The sequence below is a fragment of the Clytia hemisphaerica genome, unplaced genomic scaffold (assembly GCF_902728285.1).
Source record: "Clytia hemisphaerica strain Z4C2 unplaced genomic scaffold, Clytia hemisphaerica genome assembly, whole genome shotgun sequence".
Lineage (NCBI taxonomy): Eukaryota > Metazoa > Cnidaria > Hydrozoa > Leptothecata > Clytiidae > Clytia > Clytia hemisphaerica.
In genome coordinates, this window is record NW_027103264.1 from 196976 (window position 1) to 215971 (window position 18996).

At 33.2% G+C, this 18996-nt stretch overlaps 1 protein-coding gene across 2 annotated transcripts; it reads left to right on the forward strand.

Moving 5' to 3' along the window:
* The first annotated feature begins 817 nt into the window (after positions 1-817).
* Positions 818-15966, forward strand: LOC136800906 (RUN and FYVE domain-containing protein 1-like). 2 transcript variants are annotated; one of them, XM_067057526.1, is made up of 23 exons: positions 818-857; positions 9506-9570; positions 9713-9774; positions 9881-9950; positions 10649-10739; positions 10987-11064; positions 11242-11298; positions 11401-11471; positions 11641-11673; positions 11864-11895; positions 12028-12076; positions 12315-12423; positions 12616-12663; positions 12935-13039; positions 13151-13242; positions 13410-13449; positions 13541-13662; positions 13946-14035; positions 14148-14225; positions 14354-14419; positions 14583-14720; positions 14984-15054; positions 15635-15966. In XM_067057526.1, exons 3-23 carry the CDS (start codon positions 9740-9742, stop codon positions 15711-15713), a joined length of 1554 nt encoding a protein of 517 aa, XP_066913627.1. In that variant the 5' UTR covers positions 818-857; positions 9506-9570; positions 9713-9739; the 3' UTR covers positions 15714-15966. The 2 variants fall into 2 exon arrangements, with proteins under 2 accessions (XP_066913627.1, XP_066913622.1); XM_067057521.1 differs by lacking the exon at positions 818-857 and adding an exon at positions 5336-6617.
* The last annotated feature ends 3030 nt before the right edge of the window (positions 15967-18996 follow it).

Genomic DNA, 18996 nt, shown 5'->3' on the forward strand with positions numbered 1-18996 from the left:
AAATTGCAAACAAACCAAAAGAGAAAAAAAGGAACCAATGTCTCCCACCTGATACATGATTTTAGCGGAAGGAGGGGCTTGTTGATGTAAAATTGTCAAAAAAGAAAGTGGACAATCGAACTCAATCGAAAAGTTCAAAAGATTCAAATAAGTTACGGTATATATATACACTTTAGGCTTATTATCCCATTCTAAAATTCAATGAACTACTCATTGCATGCCTATTTTTAGGCATGTGATACCCTAGACTGGAGTGAAGGGGTGTCAAATATTTGGAAATATTTTGTGCAATTGTACTATTTTATTTATGGAAGGACCCTGAACGTGTTGGTGATTTTATCTATAATGTAATGAAGTAATAGAATAGATTCTTCTCTTAAATTAGAGCAAGTGTAAACAAGAAGTAAATTTCATACTCTTCAACGAGGAATATCATTAATTAATAAATAAAGAAGTTTAAAATGATAAACCAAATATAAATATGGGTAGATTTTCCACCGCGCAGCGTCCGCCATCTTTCCATCTGCTGTTCTGCACACAAATGGAACGGGAAATGCATTGTGGGAGAAAAGAGGGGAAATTATAACAATAAAAATGAAAAAAAATGAGAATGATTTTGAAATATTGATAAATAAAAATCTCTTAAATTTTGAATGAAAAAATCTATTTGTCTTATTTTGTAGGTTAGTAGAAGAAAAATTTTCATAATTAAGGCTGGAATCAAGTCTGAATCTCTTGGTCTCTGGTATAATTTACAGAATAGAAATATTCCTATCTTCTTTCGGCAACCGGCAATATCAATAAGTACTTTCGCTTTCGATTTTAATTATGTGCAAGAAAACAGAATTTCGAAAACGGTAAAAGTGGTTTATTGAATATTTCAATATGTTTCAATTTTATTGTAGAGTTTGTTAGATATGTCAAATGACATTTTTTATATAGATTTATGTGAGAAATTTTGGGTAGGAGTTTTTTTACTGTCAACTGTAGGTCGGTCGAAATGTGGACATCTCTCATCTAATTCTAATAGGAAGTTATATCGGATCGCCCAAAGTTACCTTCATTTTTTTCTTTTTTTTCTTATCCACAGATTTCTGATAGTCACCCCGGAATGAGACGGGGGTTCGGTTATTATCAGTTAGGGTCAGTGTTTGACTCAAGAGTCACAATAATCAATATACTCTTAGGTTCCAAATAAACGGGGGGGTTCGAATAAACGGGGGGGGGTTGGAAATTTTCTAGATTTTAATAAACGGGGGGGACCTAATTGCCGGGGGGGACCTAATTGCCGGGGGGGTTGGAAATTGTACTTCTGAAACCCAAAAATAAGGTAAAAATAGGCTAAAATCAGGCTATTTAGAGCAAAATAAGGGGCCTTCTCTTTGACAGCTGAAAATATTCTTAGAGATTAATAAACGGGGGGGTCCTAATAAGGTCCGGGGGTTGGAAAATTTTCAAAAAATTAACAAGCGGGGGGGCCCGTTCATTTGGAACCTAAGAGTAAGGGCCGAAGGCCCTCTTAGGGGCACTCATACCCAGTGACTAAACATAGGACTGCGCAGAAGCCCTTTTAGTGGCACCGGTAGGGTTGAGAGTTCCACCTATTTATAGAGAATTGCCAGTTCAATATAATATGTTATGAATTGCGTGATTTTGCTGTGCGACGATGGCTCAACGGACAAGCAATAAGGCGCTGTTGGTTTCCGAATCCGAAGGTCTTTCTTTGAAGGTGGTTTCGAACCCCGCACAGTGCGATGATGTGGATGGTAAAAATATGATACAGGTATGAAAACTTAGTCAGAATTGAGAAACTAAGTCTCAGAAACTCATCAGACAGTCAGAAAAGAGAAAGACAGGATCAGAGATAAGAAAATAAAATAAAAAAATGAAGGTAACTTTCAGTTAGTCACACTAGCGTCCCGCCAAAATGCGTATCAAAGATTAATGCTGCAAAAGCGCTATATCGTTTACCTGACTCTCAAGCAAAAAATATGCCGCAAAACTTCTAAAGGGATTCATGAAAAAATAACCTGGCACTTTTAAATGAAATTAACGTTCTCAAAAACTATGAGAAATTACCTAAAATTTGAGCCATAGATGAAATAATTTGAGCCAAGCCAACCTTGAGAACTAATTTGAAGATCAGCTTCCCAAGAAAAAGATCTACGGAGGAGACACGGAACCCACCTAGATCCGCGCACTGCCGGATAGGCTATTTCCCAGAAATTTTGCCGGACCTCGAACACTGACCCATTTACATGTGCGGAATCGTTTTTACTTTAGCGTATAAACTAGGCCTTAAAAATCGAAGCGCTGTCTTGGGAATTGAATGACAAATTTTGGTTGGTTGATTTTTGCTGCTGCACATTTTATTTTGTTTCAAACTTTCAAGTTTTAATTAATTGTCTTGCGAACTTGATTCAGGTAACTCTCACCATTGTTGTTGCAAATACATCCTGTAGATGACTGATGTTGTTTTTTCGGAATGCTAGATTTCCTAGTGTGACTAACTGACTTAAGTCCGGTGTCAGTCCGCTGTTGCATATAGGGAATTTTGGACGCCGGACATTTATGAAACAAAAAATTAAGAAACACCAGACGCACCAAACTGGTCATGTCAGGTGTTTTGATTGTCCGGTGGGAAAAAATATCCTTCTCTGACACCGGACATCCGACTTCCTTAAGTCCGGTGTAGAAATTATCCGGTGGTAAAAAAAATTCTCATTTTACACCGGACTTTTGTGTGTCCAGTGTTCGTTAAGTCCGGTGCGTCGGCAGGGTCCTAATAGAATATAAACCTTATTTTGAGCAACTTTTAGGCGTGAGAAGATAAAATATCCAACCAAGGGTTTTCAAGGGATTCATCCCCCTGCTTACAGAGTGCCCCCCAAACCGTTTTTGAAATTTTGGTACTTGACATTCGATTGTTAATCGATAAGTGGTTGTTCAATTACTTCGATCATTATCGATTACTTCGGTAATCCAATTTATCGATTAGTACCGTCTGGACTTAACCAGACGGTGTCAATCGAACGAATCAAACACCAAAACAATTGAACGGAATTGAACACAATCGAATAATTGCAATTTGATTGTCAAGCGCAATCAAATTACAATCCAATATTAACGATATATTATTATTTTGATTTTCCTGGAGTATTTCCAGAAGACTATCACTGCAAAAAGATTTTAGGATCATGTCTATTGCCATTTTTAAGATTTTTCCAGTCAAAAATTGGATTTTTGATTGAAATATTGCATTTTAGCAAGAATTTCAATTCCAAAATGGTGGATTTACCCAAATCCCAAGCTCAGATGACTTTGATTTTCCTGCAGTATTTCCAGAATACTATCACTGCAAGAAAATTCGGGCCCATGTCTATTGTCATTTTAGAGATTTTTTCAGTCCAAATTTGTTTTTTTTTACGCCTAAAAGATTTTATTTCCATAATGGGGGACATAGACGCATCCCAGACCCAAATGATTTTGATTTCCCTGGAGTATCTCCAGAGTACTATCACTGCAATAAAAATTTCAATCAGCATTTAAACTCAGTTCGTAGAAGCTTGCCTTAAAAAATGCTATATTTTGATAAATCTGATTTTTTTTTGCTAAAAAGCGATTTTTGAAGACGCCATTATGATTTTTTGAAAAAAGTGAAAATCTTGAAATTCATTTTGCTTAAAGACTTTACTGAAGACTTACATCTCTGAAAATTTCAGTCGTGTGAATCAATTAGTTTAAAGTTTATGAACTTGCAAAATTGGCCTTAAAAAGCATTTTGCTACCCAAAATTGGCTTAAAACAGCTCGTTTAGGGCTCCAACGGGCACAATTTTCAATCTAATATGATTACTTTGTTGTTTCTTCATAAAATTTAGTACAGCAAGTGAAAAAAACAGTTTTGACATATTTACAGGCCTGAAAAGGCCAGAAAATGCCATGTTTTCCAATTTTTGCCTGTAGTGCGAATCAGTACCCCCAGGGGGGTTCAGCCAATTTTGGACTTCTGACCTTAAAAATTGCGCAGAATGCATCACAATAGGTTAAATTTTCATAAAAAACACTACATCTTGAATTTGAGCAAGTTTTGGAAGAGATATGAAGAATAAACCTCAAAAAAGCCCCCCCCCCCCCGGGCAGTTTTTTGGGCTGGAATTTGTCAAAAATGCATAAAATTAAAAAAAAATTTTTTAAATATCTTTTATCATTATATGGAACAGAAAAAACACCAGGTGAAGAAGATCTGAAGATACCCCGCAAAAAAGTTACTCTACCCCCTACCCCTACTTTAATATAGATTAGCTATCAATTTTAATTGATGATCGATATTTCATCAACTGTCTGGTTAGTTAGATGTATCTTTGGTTCAAATTTGGTGAAGATTTGACATGTACTTTTAATATTATAGTGATTAAATGATTCATGATGTCCACCAAACAGTCTAAACTTCTATATCATCATCTTGAGCTTCGAAAAGTGCAAAAAGTGGACTAGCTGTTTCTGGCTGAAAAACACTATGTTTAAGGGTCAATATCTTGAGTTAGGTACAAAAATCACCTATACTCGCAACATATCTCTAATCTTAATTTGTTGAGAGCTTTCCAAAAATATACAACAGTCTCCTCTTTTCTCAAGCTAAAATTTTCATTAAATTTTGACCCTATGATTTTTGCCTGAGACTGTCATATTTGTCCGAAAACACACCGAAGTATCAGAAAAAAAATTAAATGTTGTTTATGATTTCCTTACCCCTTACCTTTCCAAAAATGTATAACAAGTGCTTGAACTAAAGCAGCGATTTTACAAATTTCTCCCTACTATACAGTCCCTCTTTTTTATTTCATTAAAAACGCCAAATTTTCAAGGTTTTTGTGACATTTTTAAGTCATGTTACAAAATTATCCATAACTTTTTGATACTATATGATATGGAAAGTCAACCTAAATGATGGTTAAGTAGATAGACAGGAGGTGGAAAATCTTGTGACAGTTTTTCTAAACTCTTTAACTAAGTCAGGTAACGATTGAAAGAAGCTTGCCAAGCTTTGGATAATGATGTAACATCTAAATTTTTCAAATTTTTGGATAATGGTACCCAGAACTTAATATTCCTTTGACATGGGGTAGTGGAACCTTTTGCAATCAAATAAGGGGTTTTTTCCCATATAATTTTCAAGAAATATTGTTACAAGAGCTACCGGATAACGCTGTAACATGGGTCAAAGCTTGAAGACAGAGGGTTACGTTATCCATTTTTTGGCAATAAATCAGAATAAATGTCATGCATGTTGTTAAAATAAGGATACCAATTTTTCATCATTAAAACAAGTGAATAGTTTCTAATGTTAATTTCAAGTATACTTCATTGTCTTGGATAACATTGTAACATCAAAACAAGGTCATTTTCCAGATCCTTCGAAAGGGCCTACTAATTGATGGCGAACATCAAAATCTATTAACATGTTTATTTTCCCAGAATTTCCTAACTTATTCCTAAGTAAATATTTCCTAATTTATTATACCATATTCAGAAACAAATTATTTCTCGGTCTTTATGATTCAATGATTATCCAAAATGAGAAAATAACTATAAAATATAGACCTTAGAGTGGATAAAATATTATGGAGTTTCTACTATATGCCATATATAGTTTCATATAATATACCTTTAATAAGTTCAATAAAGAGTTATTTTCAGCGATTTTAAGGCTGTGTTAGAGAGCACTGCTATATGTTACAAGTTATCCAAGTACTGTCTATTAACTACGGATGAAGTATACTTACATAAGCTTTAAAACCAATGCAATAATGTAAAATATAGATGCCTATATCCTTGTGTGGTCACATATTGTACTTTGTTACAATATTATCCATAGAGCGTGAAATAATGAATTTCTGATCAAAAAAGAGAATTAACATTAAATTGATGATTATGGTTGTACTATATTCAATTTTTAGCTCTTAGTAATGTTCCTAACTTATTTTATCAACATTCACATATTTAACACATGTGTTACTTCATTATCCAAAGTTACATTGATTATTATCCAGATCTTGTTATATAATGAAAACCTCAATATTTTGACCATACAAGCTTTTAAGAGACATTGTTATGGAATTATCCACAAAATTCCATTACTTAGATCCCACAAAATCATGACTTATTAGCAAAAAAGTGATTTTTACCATTTTTTAAGGTGTCACAAAACTTGACGTTTTTAATGAACATGTCCAAATGCTGCTGTATCTCTGTGTTTTTTGGTTTGAGGAGATTACAGCATATTCTTGCAACCTATAAGAAAGGCTTGAAGATTGTCGCTGTGATATTTTGAAATTAGGTGTCAAAACCTTAAATAAAGTCTTTTTAATGACCTTTTCTGTGGCAAGATGAGTATGGATGTGACGCCTTAAATCAGTACTCACAGTTCTTGCATCTCAGATGGATTTTTTAAAGCAAATTCTATTTTTTTCAATAATTTTCTTTACAATTTCATGTCTCATTGAAACAGTTAAAGCATGGCAAAGTTGTCTGCCTCTGGAGAGTGGCTTTTGGCAGAGTCAACCGTTCCAAATTGTGGTCCTGTGGAGTTACAAAATAATTCTAAACTTCGTTCTTGTAAGTATTAAAGCATATTAAATCCGAGCTAAAATACTGTTTGTACAAGTCAAAAATCCTGTACATAAATACAAAATATGTCTCAAAACTTTGCGAACTCTTGACCTCAAAACTATTTTCCAGTTCCCATTCTTCGTATGATCCTATTAGTTACTCCTTGATAGAGAAGAACATTTTGAAAGAGTCTTGACGATTTTCTAAGAATTGAGATAATCAACTTCAAGGGTTTAATTTCCTGATAATTTTTGAACAAAAAACGTAGGAATTATTATTTATCATTATGAATTAATTTATTTGTTAATGCAGGTCAGGTTCTATCTACAAAATTATATACAATTCTAATTGACAGAAAAAACTGATGTGGACCTGTAGGCTAAAAAATGAAAAAATAAAGTGACCACTGCAAAGACAAAGCGTCTGATTACATGCAAAACTTGAGAAGTTAGGATAAGGTTTAGTTTTATTTTAGTTGGGGGTCGATACTAAAATTATGATATTTAGTGGTACGTGATGGTATACCAAAAAATCTTAAAAATTATTTTAGTACAACGGGGTACTAAGATACCAAAAAGATGGTATCTAGACTAAAATTTGAGATTTTTTTAGTAAATTGGTACTAAAATTTGTAATTTTCATAATTCAAGAATCGTTTTCAGAATTTTTAGGGAATTTTTCAGAATTTTTGCAATTTTTCAAAAAAATTAAAATTTTCTCAGGTAAATAAAGTTTCTCAAGTTCAATTATTTTTGCATTCAGTCAAATGTCTTTAAATTTTGTTCAATTCATAAACATTGTTTAAAATTATAAATTTTTTAGAAAAATTAATATTATGTTGCAAAAATCAGCGCAATGGTCCAGAGATGACAAAATTTGTTCCTAAAAGACCAAAATTGGGGGTGGTCTTTGTGTCTAAATGTATCTAAAAAACTATAGTACATGGGTACTAAAACACCACATCTCTAAAATGGGGTGGTGGTATGCAAGAAATTCTCGAACACTCTTTAGTACTCATATATGTCTGAGGTTTTATTTATAAGTAGGGTATGTATTATTAAGGCAAGTAATAAATAAAATATTCAAGGTTTAAAGGATTGATGCCTTGTATAGTACTGGAAAAATTTTTCTGGAATTAAAGCAAGAAAGTTGTGAGAGTTTGGAGGCAAAAATGCTTGGATGTAATTTTGGAAGAATTGAATAAATAATATGAATAATATCATACATAGGATCCATCCCCCCCCCCAGAGAAAGAAATTTTGTCGCCATTTTCAGCCATTTTAACTTTCAGAAATACAAAATTTTTCCCATTGCGTGGGATACAAACATCACAGTGGCTTAAAAATGAGAAAACATACTTTTGGAACCCCTGAGACTCAAGGGGATATTCCACGCTCATTCTTAGCTGGTTTACCTTTTAACCCGTTAAGTGCCACTGGAATTATATGAGATTGACATGTCTGGATGATAGAATGGTTGGTTGTAAAATTATCAAAATTATCAGCCAATTAAAGGGTCCTCCTTTACACAAAAATTGAAAATTCAACCTTTCTCCTTTTGTCGACAGATTTCCTTGAAATCTTTGAAAACTAGCAGAAAGTTTGTAGTATATAAAAATCTCTTGAAACCCTCGAAAATTATAGTCAAAAATTACACCCTTGAATTTGTTGAAAAAGAAGTGCTGGCCGCCATGGAAGTATTTTCCCGGGAATGACAAAAGAGTAAAAAATCCCTTTTTGTATTTTTAACAATAAAGAAATTAAAAAGGGGGTAACTCAAAGTTGGGGGGTTACTTTAGAATTCTAAAAATTTTGAGGGTACCAAAATGATTGGGGGTACCTACATTTTTTGGGGGTACCTATACCCTGGAGGACCCTATGTCATAGGGGTGTTATGATTATCTTTTGGTACACTTTTTTTTTTTATAAGAACAATTTTATAAGAACAATGAGGCTCAAAAATGCCAAAAAATAAGAACAATTTAAGAACAATCCTGAGCCTGGAGTTGCTGAGTTTTAGGTAAAATAAGGGCCAAATTAATGAAATTAGGGCTCAAACCCAAAAATACCCCCAAATTTGCCCTAAAAATAAGAACAGGATAAGAACAATTTGAGGCTCGAAGTGCCAAAAAAATAAGAACAGCCGAGCCTCGACAAAAATTTACTGGTTCTTATAAAAAAAAAAGTGTAGTCTAACAGGATCACTCACTTCTACAATCAGTGCCATAACATATTGGCACTTTTGGCTAATTTACCATTTTTCGAAAATTGAAGTTCGAGCGAGAATGTCAATTTCAGGCCTTCAACTTGATTTCATCAATTATTAGACTTTTAAGGAAAATATTTTTCAAAATCCTTGATTTTTTTAACTGCTTTTGCAATCGAGGCCATTTTTCGAGGACATGTATATGCATATTGGACTATTAAAATAAAGCAATTTAACCCTAATTTTAGAATAGACAGAAAGATAAAATGATGAAACTCTTATTAATCTCAAAGCCATACATGTCAAACACGAATGAAAGTAACTGAGCCAGCCAGAGATCAGGAAAAAACAAAAAATCTCAATTTATATAAAAGTGGACTCTTCTTCTGCTAAATGGTTTACAAAGAGGGTGTGGATTGGGTTAACAGCCAAATAATTCAAACGATATGCTTTTTCTAATATATGGTCCATGCACCGCAAACTACCTAGGAAATTATATTCCAAAACATTTCGGGCAATTTTGATAAAAGAATTGTTTACATGTATTAAAGCTTCAACTTTACAATTAAGATTTTAACCTTTTTGTGTTATTTTATTGTAGCTAGATTTATGATAGTTGAAAATTGTTCGTGTGGAAATATTGATTTTTGATATCGCCACAATACATATGTTGTTTTTTTTCATTGTAGCCTCGTTTTTTGATTCAAGAATATGCTATGAATGTGGTCACAATTTCCGTGCATGTGATTGTAAGGTAAAGCTTAATTTTAGGAATTATTCCTCTCTCGAGATAACATTCTTTTCTATTGAAGAATTGTTGCAAATATGATATTTAAAAATAACAACTTTACAATAAAAAGGTAGTATTCTGATAACTATTAAATCTCTTTTTATAGACCTGTTTAAAATGTGGAACACCTTTTATGACATATTTTGGGACTGGCTTCATTAAAGGAAGGTTAGCGAGGAGACATTTAACTTCATTATCTTTTCTTACTATAATTGTAAAAAAACATTATTAATTATTTAAGGCTGTAAAATGAATGTCCTTTGTCATATTGCAGATCTCATTGCAGAGTTTGCGCTTCACCAGTTTGTGTCACCTGTATCGTGGTTATCAAAGGACTTGAAAAGGTGATATTTTGTAGTTGTTTAAGTGCAGTTTTACATACTTTACATACTTTCTCTCCAGTTTAATAGCACCAGAGATTACTTTAGGATGGTCTGAAAAATAAACTCTTGAAAAGAGGAATGATGAAGAATGAATCAAAGTAACGCTAGGATGAAGAACTGCAACTCAGTTGGAATCAAAATTTGTATCACAACACATAAAATTAATTTCTTTAAAGAGGGTTTTCGTTCCAAACCCTTCTGGGTATTATCTACCACTATCCATATAAGCTTAAAAAACGTCTGGAATAAGATTATTAGGTAATAGAACTTGCGATAAAAGAAACAAAAATTGAGATTGAATGAGCCTCGTGCGTTCCCAGATTATATATTTTTGTTGGTTTGTTTAGTGTTTGTATTTTTGTGATTGCTGTGTTTATGTTTCTGCTTAGCATTTTAAACTTTATATCTATTGGTTTGTTGGTTCTTTCCTTTTTTTGCATAAAATTCTCATTTCTTGACAGAATCATGTTGGATTGGTTTAATTTATATATTTAGAAAAATTCTAAAAAATATAAAATAACTGTATAATTATAAAAATATTAGTCTCTTTTTATGTTTCATTTAGTTTAGCACTTTCCACACTTCCTCTCCTTGAGGTCACATATCTGACCTTTACTATATTATATACATGATTTGTAGGATTATCAAAACTTCATTAGGTATGTACGCGGTGCCATTTGAAACAAAAAGAAGAAGAGATATGTACAGAAAAGGCATTATCAGCTATCTGTGAAGATAAATTTGGATTAGGTATGTCCTAGGGGATTGGAAGATTTAATTATGTCAAATTCTGGTTCCTTTCCATACATTTAAGCGCCTTATACCAAAAAAATTGTTTTCCATATTTTTTTCAGTTAGTCAACAATACTCTTAGGTGTCAGGGGTATATATGCGTCTTGTAAGCACGTTGATCATTATCCTATGATAAAGGGTAACTATCTTAGGATTGGATCATGTCGTTTGCATCGGCGTTGTAATGCTTTTTTGACTTTTTTAGATGATTCATATGCAAATGTTTCGAAACTGAAAACATTATCACAGAAAACTGATGCGCTCTTTGAGGCTGTGAAAAAAGGTTTGATTTTCTACGAAAAGTCCTCATTTTTATCTCTTTTCGTTCATGTTGCTGCATGTTCTGGTTCTTAACGTTATTATTATATCAAACCAACATTTATATCATAATCCAAAACAATATATGTAAAGCTTCATTAAATTCATTCGTTTTACAGAATTCTTTACTTTTTTATTTCAGGTTTAGACCATGTGATGTTGACGTTGTTTAACAGTGGGTGCAGTGTGGACAGTGTTGGTATGCTTGTCTTCTAACCGTACTCAATTTGTCAGTCGCTTTTTTAAAGATTTCCTTTTGTTTTTAAAAAGGAAATAACAAATATTTACTTTTTCTTTACAGACTTCAAACAAAACACACCATTGTTTTATGCTGCAGAGGGAGGCTATTTACAGTGCATCGTTCTCTTGTTGGTGAGTGTTTTCCTTGACATACAAATTTTCTCTATCTAAACTATATCATCACTATCTACATACTTACATAAGTTAAGTAACAGCTTTTATCTCTCCTTATAGCGGCTGAGTAGAAGAAGCGTCAGACCTTTTTATCTGTTATAACCTCTTGTGAATTTTAATCTTTCAGGAAAAAGGTGCCAATATCAATGCAAAAAATAATGTAAGATTTTTAGACAGATTTTTTTATTTGTGCTTCTAAAAATAAATTTAATGAAAGGAAGAATTCAAACAGTTTTTACCGGAATCCTGAAATTGTATTCATTTCTCTCTGATAGTCGTCCATTTTTAATTTATGAAGACTGCTTTTAAAGGATATATGTGGTATTATACGCTTTTGCACTTGACAATAGGTTGGCTGGACTCCATTACATGCAGTTTCTTGGTAATTATTTCTAATTTTTTAATACCGTTATATTCACCTTAGTGATAGTAAATAATTAATCTTAATCTTGAAAGAATCTCATCAGTTGTTGTTTATTTATATTAGATTTTCTTTTCTATCTTCGAATTTCAGGAAAGGCAAATTAGAAAATTACACTGAATGTGCCAAATACTTGATCGAGGTCGGTTATTGTTATTTTCTTATATTTATTTGAGCTTGTTTTTTAACTGTTACTATTAATTGCAGTTAGACCGAAAGTAATAATAACCCTCAAATAAAGATGATATCTTTCCATCTTGTATTACGTTAAAAACCCGAAAAGCTTGAATTCACCGATCGTTTGGCTCTTGCTCGTTGTAGACCTTAATGTGTAAGAATAGGAGCCGGCTTAATAATTTATTTCTCCTTTTTACGTTAAGATGGGAGCCGACGTGCTTTGTGAAAGTAATACCAAAGAGACAGCAGGCGATGTTGCACAACGATGCCATTCCAACGCTGATCTCGTGCAAATTCTCAAAGCTGCAGAAGGTTCCTTTGATTCTTTTCACAGTAATAGTATTACAAACTCAAAATTTACTTTTTCAAACGTGTAGAAACGCTTTACAAATATGTATAAGGCTTTTTCCTGGGTAACCAAGCGTAACCAACTAATTTCCAATACCGCAAAAAAAAACAAAAAAACAGTGGAGATAATAAACAGTAATCATTTATCCATTTCAGTGGAAGTTGCCATGAGAGAAGTTGGACGGAAAGTAACAAATTTATTAGGTAAATATGATTGGCCAACACTAATGCATTATCATCAGATGTATCAATTGCAGGGGTATCTGATTTAACATTTTCTGCGAGAGATTTATCAAATCGGCATTCACCAACTAGGTTATTTTCTTATGGAAACTAACGCAGGGAAAGTGGTTCTATTTTGATAAAAATGGATGTTTTAGAAAATCATGAACAAAAAAAATAATTTTGTAAGCAACTTATTCTGGTAAGAATAAGAATCACACAAGTACCTTTTCATTTCTCTTTCAAATACCAGCATCAGCACCTACTTTGAAAGAACAACAATTTTGTCGATTGCTGTCCACGTTGCTTCGTTATATCAAACAACATGCAGTCAATGCTATGGAGACCAGCCCTAAAGGTATGCAATAAAATTCTTTCTTCGTCTCGGACAGCAACAGTGTCTTTCTGGATGTTCATTATGTCATGCTTTCTGGATGTTCATTATATCATGCTTTTGCTTATTTTTCAGAGAAGAAAAGTGAAACGGAAAAAGAAAATCCTAAAGAAGGAGAAAAAGAGGAAAAGAAGAAAAGTGATCAAAAAGAGAATGAGGAAGAACAGGTTTGTTGCTCAAAAGTGCTGACCGCTGTTTATTATGAATATTTTGTTTTTTTTGTACTCGGGTCCTGCCCCGTTCCCGATGTGTTACTGGCCAAGGGGGACGGTGGCAGTGTTTAATGATAAGCTGGTGAGGTTTTTGCTCAAGTTATTCATTTGTTTATTTTTAGGAAGGAGTATCCCAAAAACGACTTTGTCATAAATGTAGAGGTATACTTTCTTCCACACTTTAAGACTTTTGAAATTCATCCATAGCAATTAAGTTAACTAAATCTTATATTCGACAACATTTTTACTTCAGGACCGACTTTATTGGGTTCTTCTCCTTCACAAAGCGAGAAACCGAAAGCAGATGTTGAACCCATTGTTCGCCCTTCTACTCCTAAATCACCTCCACCGCTACCTCCCGACGTCATTCAAAATGTATGCACAATTTCTTTTGTTCCAAAGCTTTTCTTGTTATTGTGATCCTACCAACCTCGTTTCCCACGTATCCTAGGCTTCATTGCGTTTTCGATTTCAGTCAAATCCGCCAAATCCGCCAAATTTTCTTTCCGCCAAAATTTCTTCCTAAGCAATTTTAGAGGGCTCCTAAAATACGATTTGAAGTTAACTCCCTTTCTCTTCCTCGACCCCTATGGGTTCTAGATGAAGTGCCTTCAAATGTCGCTGCTTTATTTAGTTACCCTTAAAAAATTCGATTTAGCTTGCCGAGATCAAACGATTAGAGAGAGAAAAATCGGATTGGGAAGAAAGATGTCGAAAGTTGATGTCCTCCATTGCTTTGTCTACCAAGGTAATTCCAATAATTTGAACCAAAATTCGGTATGACATTGTTTACAAATTAAATATTTCTCCGACGCTCTCTTTGCTTTTGTTTATTTATATTTTCTTGTTGCTATATCCAGGATCACGAGAAACAGATTGAGGAGCTTCAAAATCAAATGCAACATTTGAAAGAAGAAAACCAAAACATCAAAACCAAGGTATTGTTCCTCCTCCGATAGACTGGTATGATTGAGATTTTTATTCTGCGAGATAAAGTCCTAAAATTAGCTACTTTTGTAACGCTGTTGCAGATTGACAGACATTCGAATGTTCTCCTTTTCACTAGCGAGATGCAACATACGAAAACAAACTTGCGAAGCTTCGACAAGAAAGTGAAGTTCAAATCAAAGAGGTAAAAACGTTTCTTAAGTAATCAGGTCTACCCAACTGCTGATACAGTGTACCTGTTTGAATAAAGTCACCTACCACTTGAACTGCTCAAATCTTGTATTATCGGTAGATCCGTAGAATAGACAGAAAATCTGCATTTTATCGCTCAACCTTTTCGTTGACAGATGGAAGAGAGAGTTGATGAAAGCGAACAAGAGAAGACAGAAGTGCTCGTTCTGCAAACACAACACAAATTAACCTGGATACCTGACGACCTTGTGCACGAATGTCAAATCAGTAAATGTAGAGCGCCTTTCACAAAGGTACAATTGTTTATTCTTCCTTTACTTTAAGTGGGTTTTTACAAGCCTGTCCAGGCCTACCACAGAGCAAGAAATAAAAAATAAAATTAATTCTCGGCCTTGCGTAACATTGGTTTGGCATTTATAATCAACGATTTCTTCTTGGTTACTGAGATGATACATCAAGGTTATGTGTTAAACGGCCACTTTTGGTTTTATTATGCCAAATTTCAGATAAGCATCATTTGACCTTTTTGAGCCATTTTTACTAATTTTTTTTTCAGACGACTCGTAAACACCACTGTCGGTGCTGTGGTCGAGTGTTTTGCGCAAAATGCTCTCAACAAAAAGTCAAGTAAGTCACTTTCTTACGAATACTATGTTTTTTTTGGTCTTATAGAAAATTGGAGGGCGGGTTAAAGTCTCTTTATCAATTTTCCAGTAAAAATCTATAAAAGGGTATTGAGATGAAATTTTGAATTTTAGATAAAGTAAAGACTGATTTCATCTAACGGAAACATGTTCTTTCGATACAACGTGATAAAAATCAGTTCATTTTTACATGGTAATTCCATATGACTGTTTTATCATAGTCATTATAAAAACACTGGTCTGGAAGGCTTTTGTCTCTTTTTATTGTTAAAAGATTGAGCTTACGTACCAAAATCTGTTTATTTTGCTAACTTTTTGATCATGTGATTGGAAAATAGACCAATACCAAGAGGAGATTTTGGTAACGTGATCAGAAAGTATGCAAACCGCAACTTGCCTTTTGTTTGTAACAAAAGACAATTGAACAAAAAGCTAAAACAATACATTGCCAGACCGGGATTTTTTATAATGACTATGGTTTTATCAAGAAGAAAGTTTTCACTGATTGATTTAACTTAATTAAAACATTTTGAAATGACTTTCAGATAACTCACTTTTTTCAGACTGGAACGTTTTGGATACACGAAACCAGTTCGTGTGTGTAATGTCTGTTATGCGCTGATCGATGACGTCATCAGTTAGGTAATGTTGCCAGTCATATTTTTATTGTTTTCTAGAAAATATTTCATAACTTTTTATAGTATAATTCTGCATTTTTGATTATCGGCAAGGAAGAAAAAATGTTCCCTTTCGTAAATAATAAAGGCATTTTGTATCAGATGATACAGTAATACGAAAAATCTTGCTAATTTTTGCCTACATATTCATATGGCCAATGAAGTCTGTCTCAAAATAATCTCCAACGGATACAAAAAAAGCTGTAACTTTTGATCTTTTTGACTTTTGAATTTGCAGTTTGAGTTTCTACTTATTGAAAAGATATTCAGGAGTGGGATATTATCTAAAAGGAAAAATTCAAAATTCAAAAAAATTTGCATCATCAGTATGATAATTGTGATTGGCCTTAGAAATCATCAAAAGCAACGAAAACAGCCTTTCTTTCTCATAGTCAACCAGATGTTTTAAGCTGTATTTTTTTTGCACATTGAGATACTAATTTTTTTTGGAATTTTTGTTATTGATGATTTTCCACTTCAGCTTTCATCGAGCACAAAGACGCTATCTAATTCGAATTGAAACCTTTTTTTTCCGTTGTAGATTATATTGATTCAAACTTCAGTTTGATTTTATTTGGTTTTAAAATTAATGTATCATAAATTTATTTGTAAATTATTCCCCTTAGATGTTTTTGTTCATAGTGAAAGATTTATAATATTTGTTTCTTATATTTACAAGTTACTGCTCAAAAGGTCATTTGGAGCAAAATGTGTCAGAGTCACACATAATTTAGGCTATTAATTAAATGGCCAATTTAAGTAATTTATCTGGGTTGAATATTTGTGGTCAGCAGTTCAAATATGCATAATCTGTTTATTGAATTAAAATTTTTTTTGTAAAACGAAGCCCAATCAATAAGGACTCAAATGATAAAACTTTTTCATTTTTGTCACAATAAATCTTGGTCACTGATTTTTTATTTTTTTTTTTCATATGAAAGCTTTATGCAGGGTGCCAGTTTTCAAAGCGATTTGGTATGACTGTACCGGTGAAGTATAAGTCAGCTAGAACAGAACCTTCAAGCTTTCCCAAGTCGGGAAAAATGATGCCTTTAGATTTTCCCTATTGTACATTAAAAATGAATATTTTCAATCCGGCATTCGTAGGATCAAATCAAAGATCAGATTCTTTTCTACCTCCGCATACTTCAAATTTAATTGATTATATATTTTATCATACTTGATTTGTAAATTAATTAATGGAAATTTTTCAAAACTGTTCAAATATCCAATTAAAAAATTTAATTCAAAGCTTTCCTCTACTTTGCTTTCAACGGTCCTACGCACTGTGCATCGGTGTAACTTATTATTTGGTCGACTTGGATAAACCTGTTTATTTGAACGATTGAAGTTTGAACCTAGGTACGCTAAGATTTCAATGTCAATACGAGTGAAGTTTTTTGGACCTACCCCGGTGGAGGTCCTATAAATTAACCTTTGTCCGTTCGTCTGTTCGTCTGTTCGTCCGTTCGTTATTAGCTTTCCTCATGATTGGCTCGTTAGATTTTTCTGATTTTTTGCACAAAGATGCATAACTATAAACCTCGAATGTGACGGAGCCCGATTTTCAAAAAAAATTTTGGGCAAATTTGGGCCAAAAAACGGCTAAAAAACGGGTTTTTTGGACTTTGTGAAAAATTAGGTCGTTAATTTTTTCTGATTTTTTGCATGGAAGTAGGGTACCTTCGTAGGTAAAAGATGGCTCAAGCAGATTTTTGCAAAAAAATTTTGTTGGCTCAAAAAACGCATGTTTATCTATAAGAATCACTATTAATAAGCATACATCAATGTTCTTAGTCAAATTACTCAATTTTTTTATGAGATAGATGTTTTTTTACTCAGGAGGGCTTACTTCTAAAGAATATGTGTGTTTCGACATGAAATTTTGGTTGCTTGGCGTGTTTTTATAGAAAAACTGGCCAAAATCTATATTTTTTTATAAGCACATTATCAATTACTTAGGTATTAGCTTTTCTCGAGATTGGCTCTTTCATTCTTTATGATTTTTTGGACAAAGATGCATAACTATAAACCCTCGAATGTGACGGAGCCCGATTGTCGAAGAAAAAAACTTGGGGGGGGGGCAAATTTGGGCCAAAAAACGGCTAAAAATTGGGTTTTTTGGACTTTGTGAAAAATTGGATCATTAATTTTTTCTTATTTTTTTACGGGAAAGTAGGGTACCATCATAGGTAAAAGATGGTTCTAGCAAATTTTTGCAAAAATATTTTGTTGGCTCAAAAAACGCATGTTTATCTATAAGAATCACTATTAATAAGCATACATCAATGTTCTTAGTCAAATTACTCAATTTTTTTGTGAGATAGATGTTTTTTTTTGCTCATGAGGGCTTACTCATAAAGAATATGTGTGTTTCGACATGAAATTTTGGTTGCTTGGCTTGTTTTTATAGAAAAACTAGCCAAATTCGATATTTTTTTATAAGCACACTATCAATTACTTAGGTATTAGCTTTTCTCGAGATTGGCTCTTTCATTCTTTATGAGTTTTTGAACAAAGATGCATAACTATAAACCCTCGAATGTGACGGAGCTCGATTTTTGGAAAAAAAACTTTGGGGTAAATTTCAGCTAAAAAACGGCTAAAAAAAAGGGTTTTTTGGACTTTCTGACTTTTTGCGTGAAAGTAGGTAAAAGATGGCTCAAGCAGATTTTTGTAAAAAAATTTTTCAGCTCAAAAAACGCATATTTATCTATAAGAATCACTATTAATAAGCATACATCAATGTTTTTAAAATTACTGAATTTTTCTATGAGATATGTTTTTTTGCTCTCGAAGTCTTGAATATGAAAGAATATTTCAAGAGCATGAAATTTTGGTTTCTAAACGTGTTTTTTTATGAGAAACAAACGACTAATTTTAATAGATCGTCACTATTTGTGTTCTGAATGATTGTTTAATGGTCACGCTTATGTAGACATCAATTATATATGGGGGGGGTTTCATGGTTGGCGGAGGAGCGGAATCTTCCCTTTTTTCGGACGGAGTGGCGGAATTTGGCGAAAATTTAGACGGAATTACGAAAATTGGGTTCTCTGACGGAGACGGAAAATTAGACAATTTTAGTGCGGAAAAACGGAATTTAGCAAAAGAATTTGCGGAATTTCGGAATTGGTAAAAGATATTCAAAATTTGCGGAATTTTCGACAAAAATATTGAATTTCAAAGAAGTTTTCGGTGACGGAATTTTGGTTCAATTTAAGACGGTTTGACGGAAATTGGAGAAG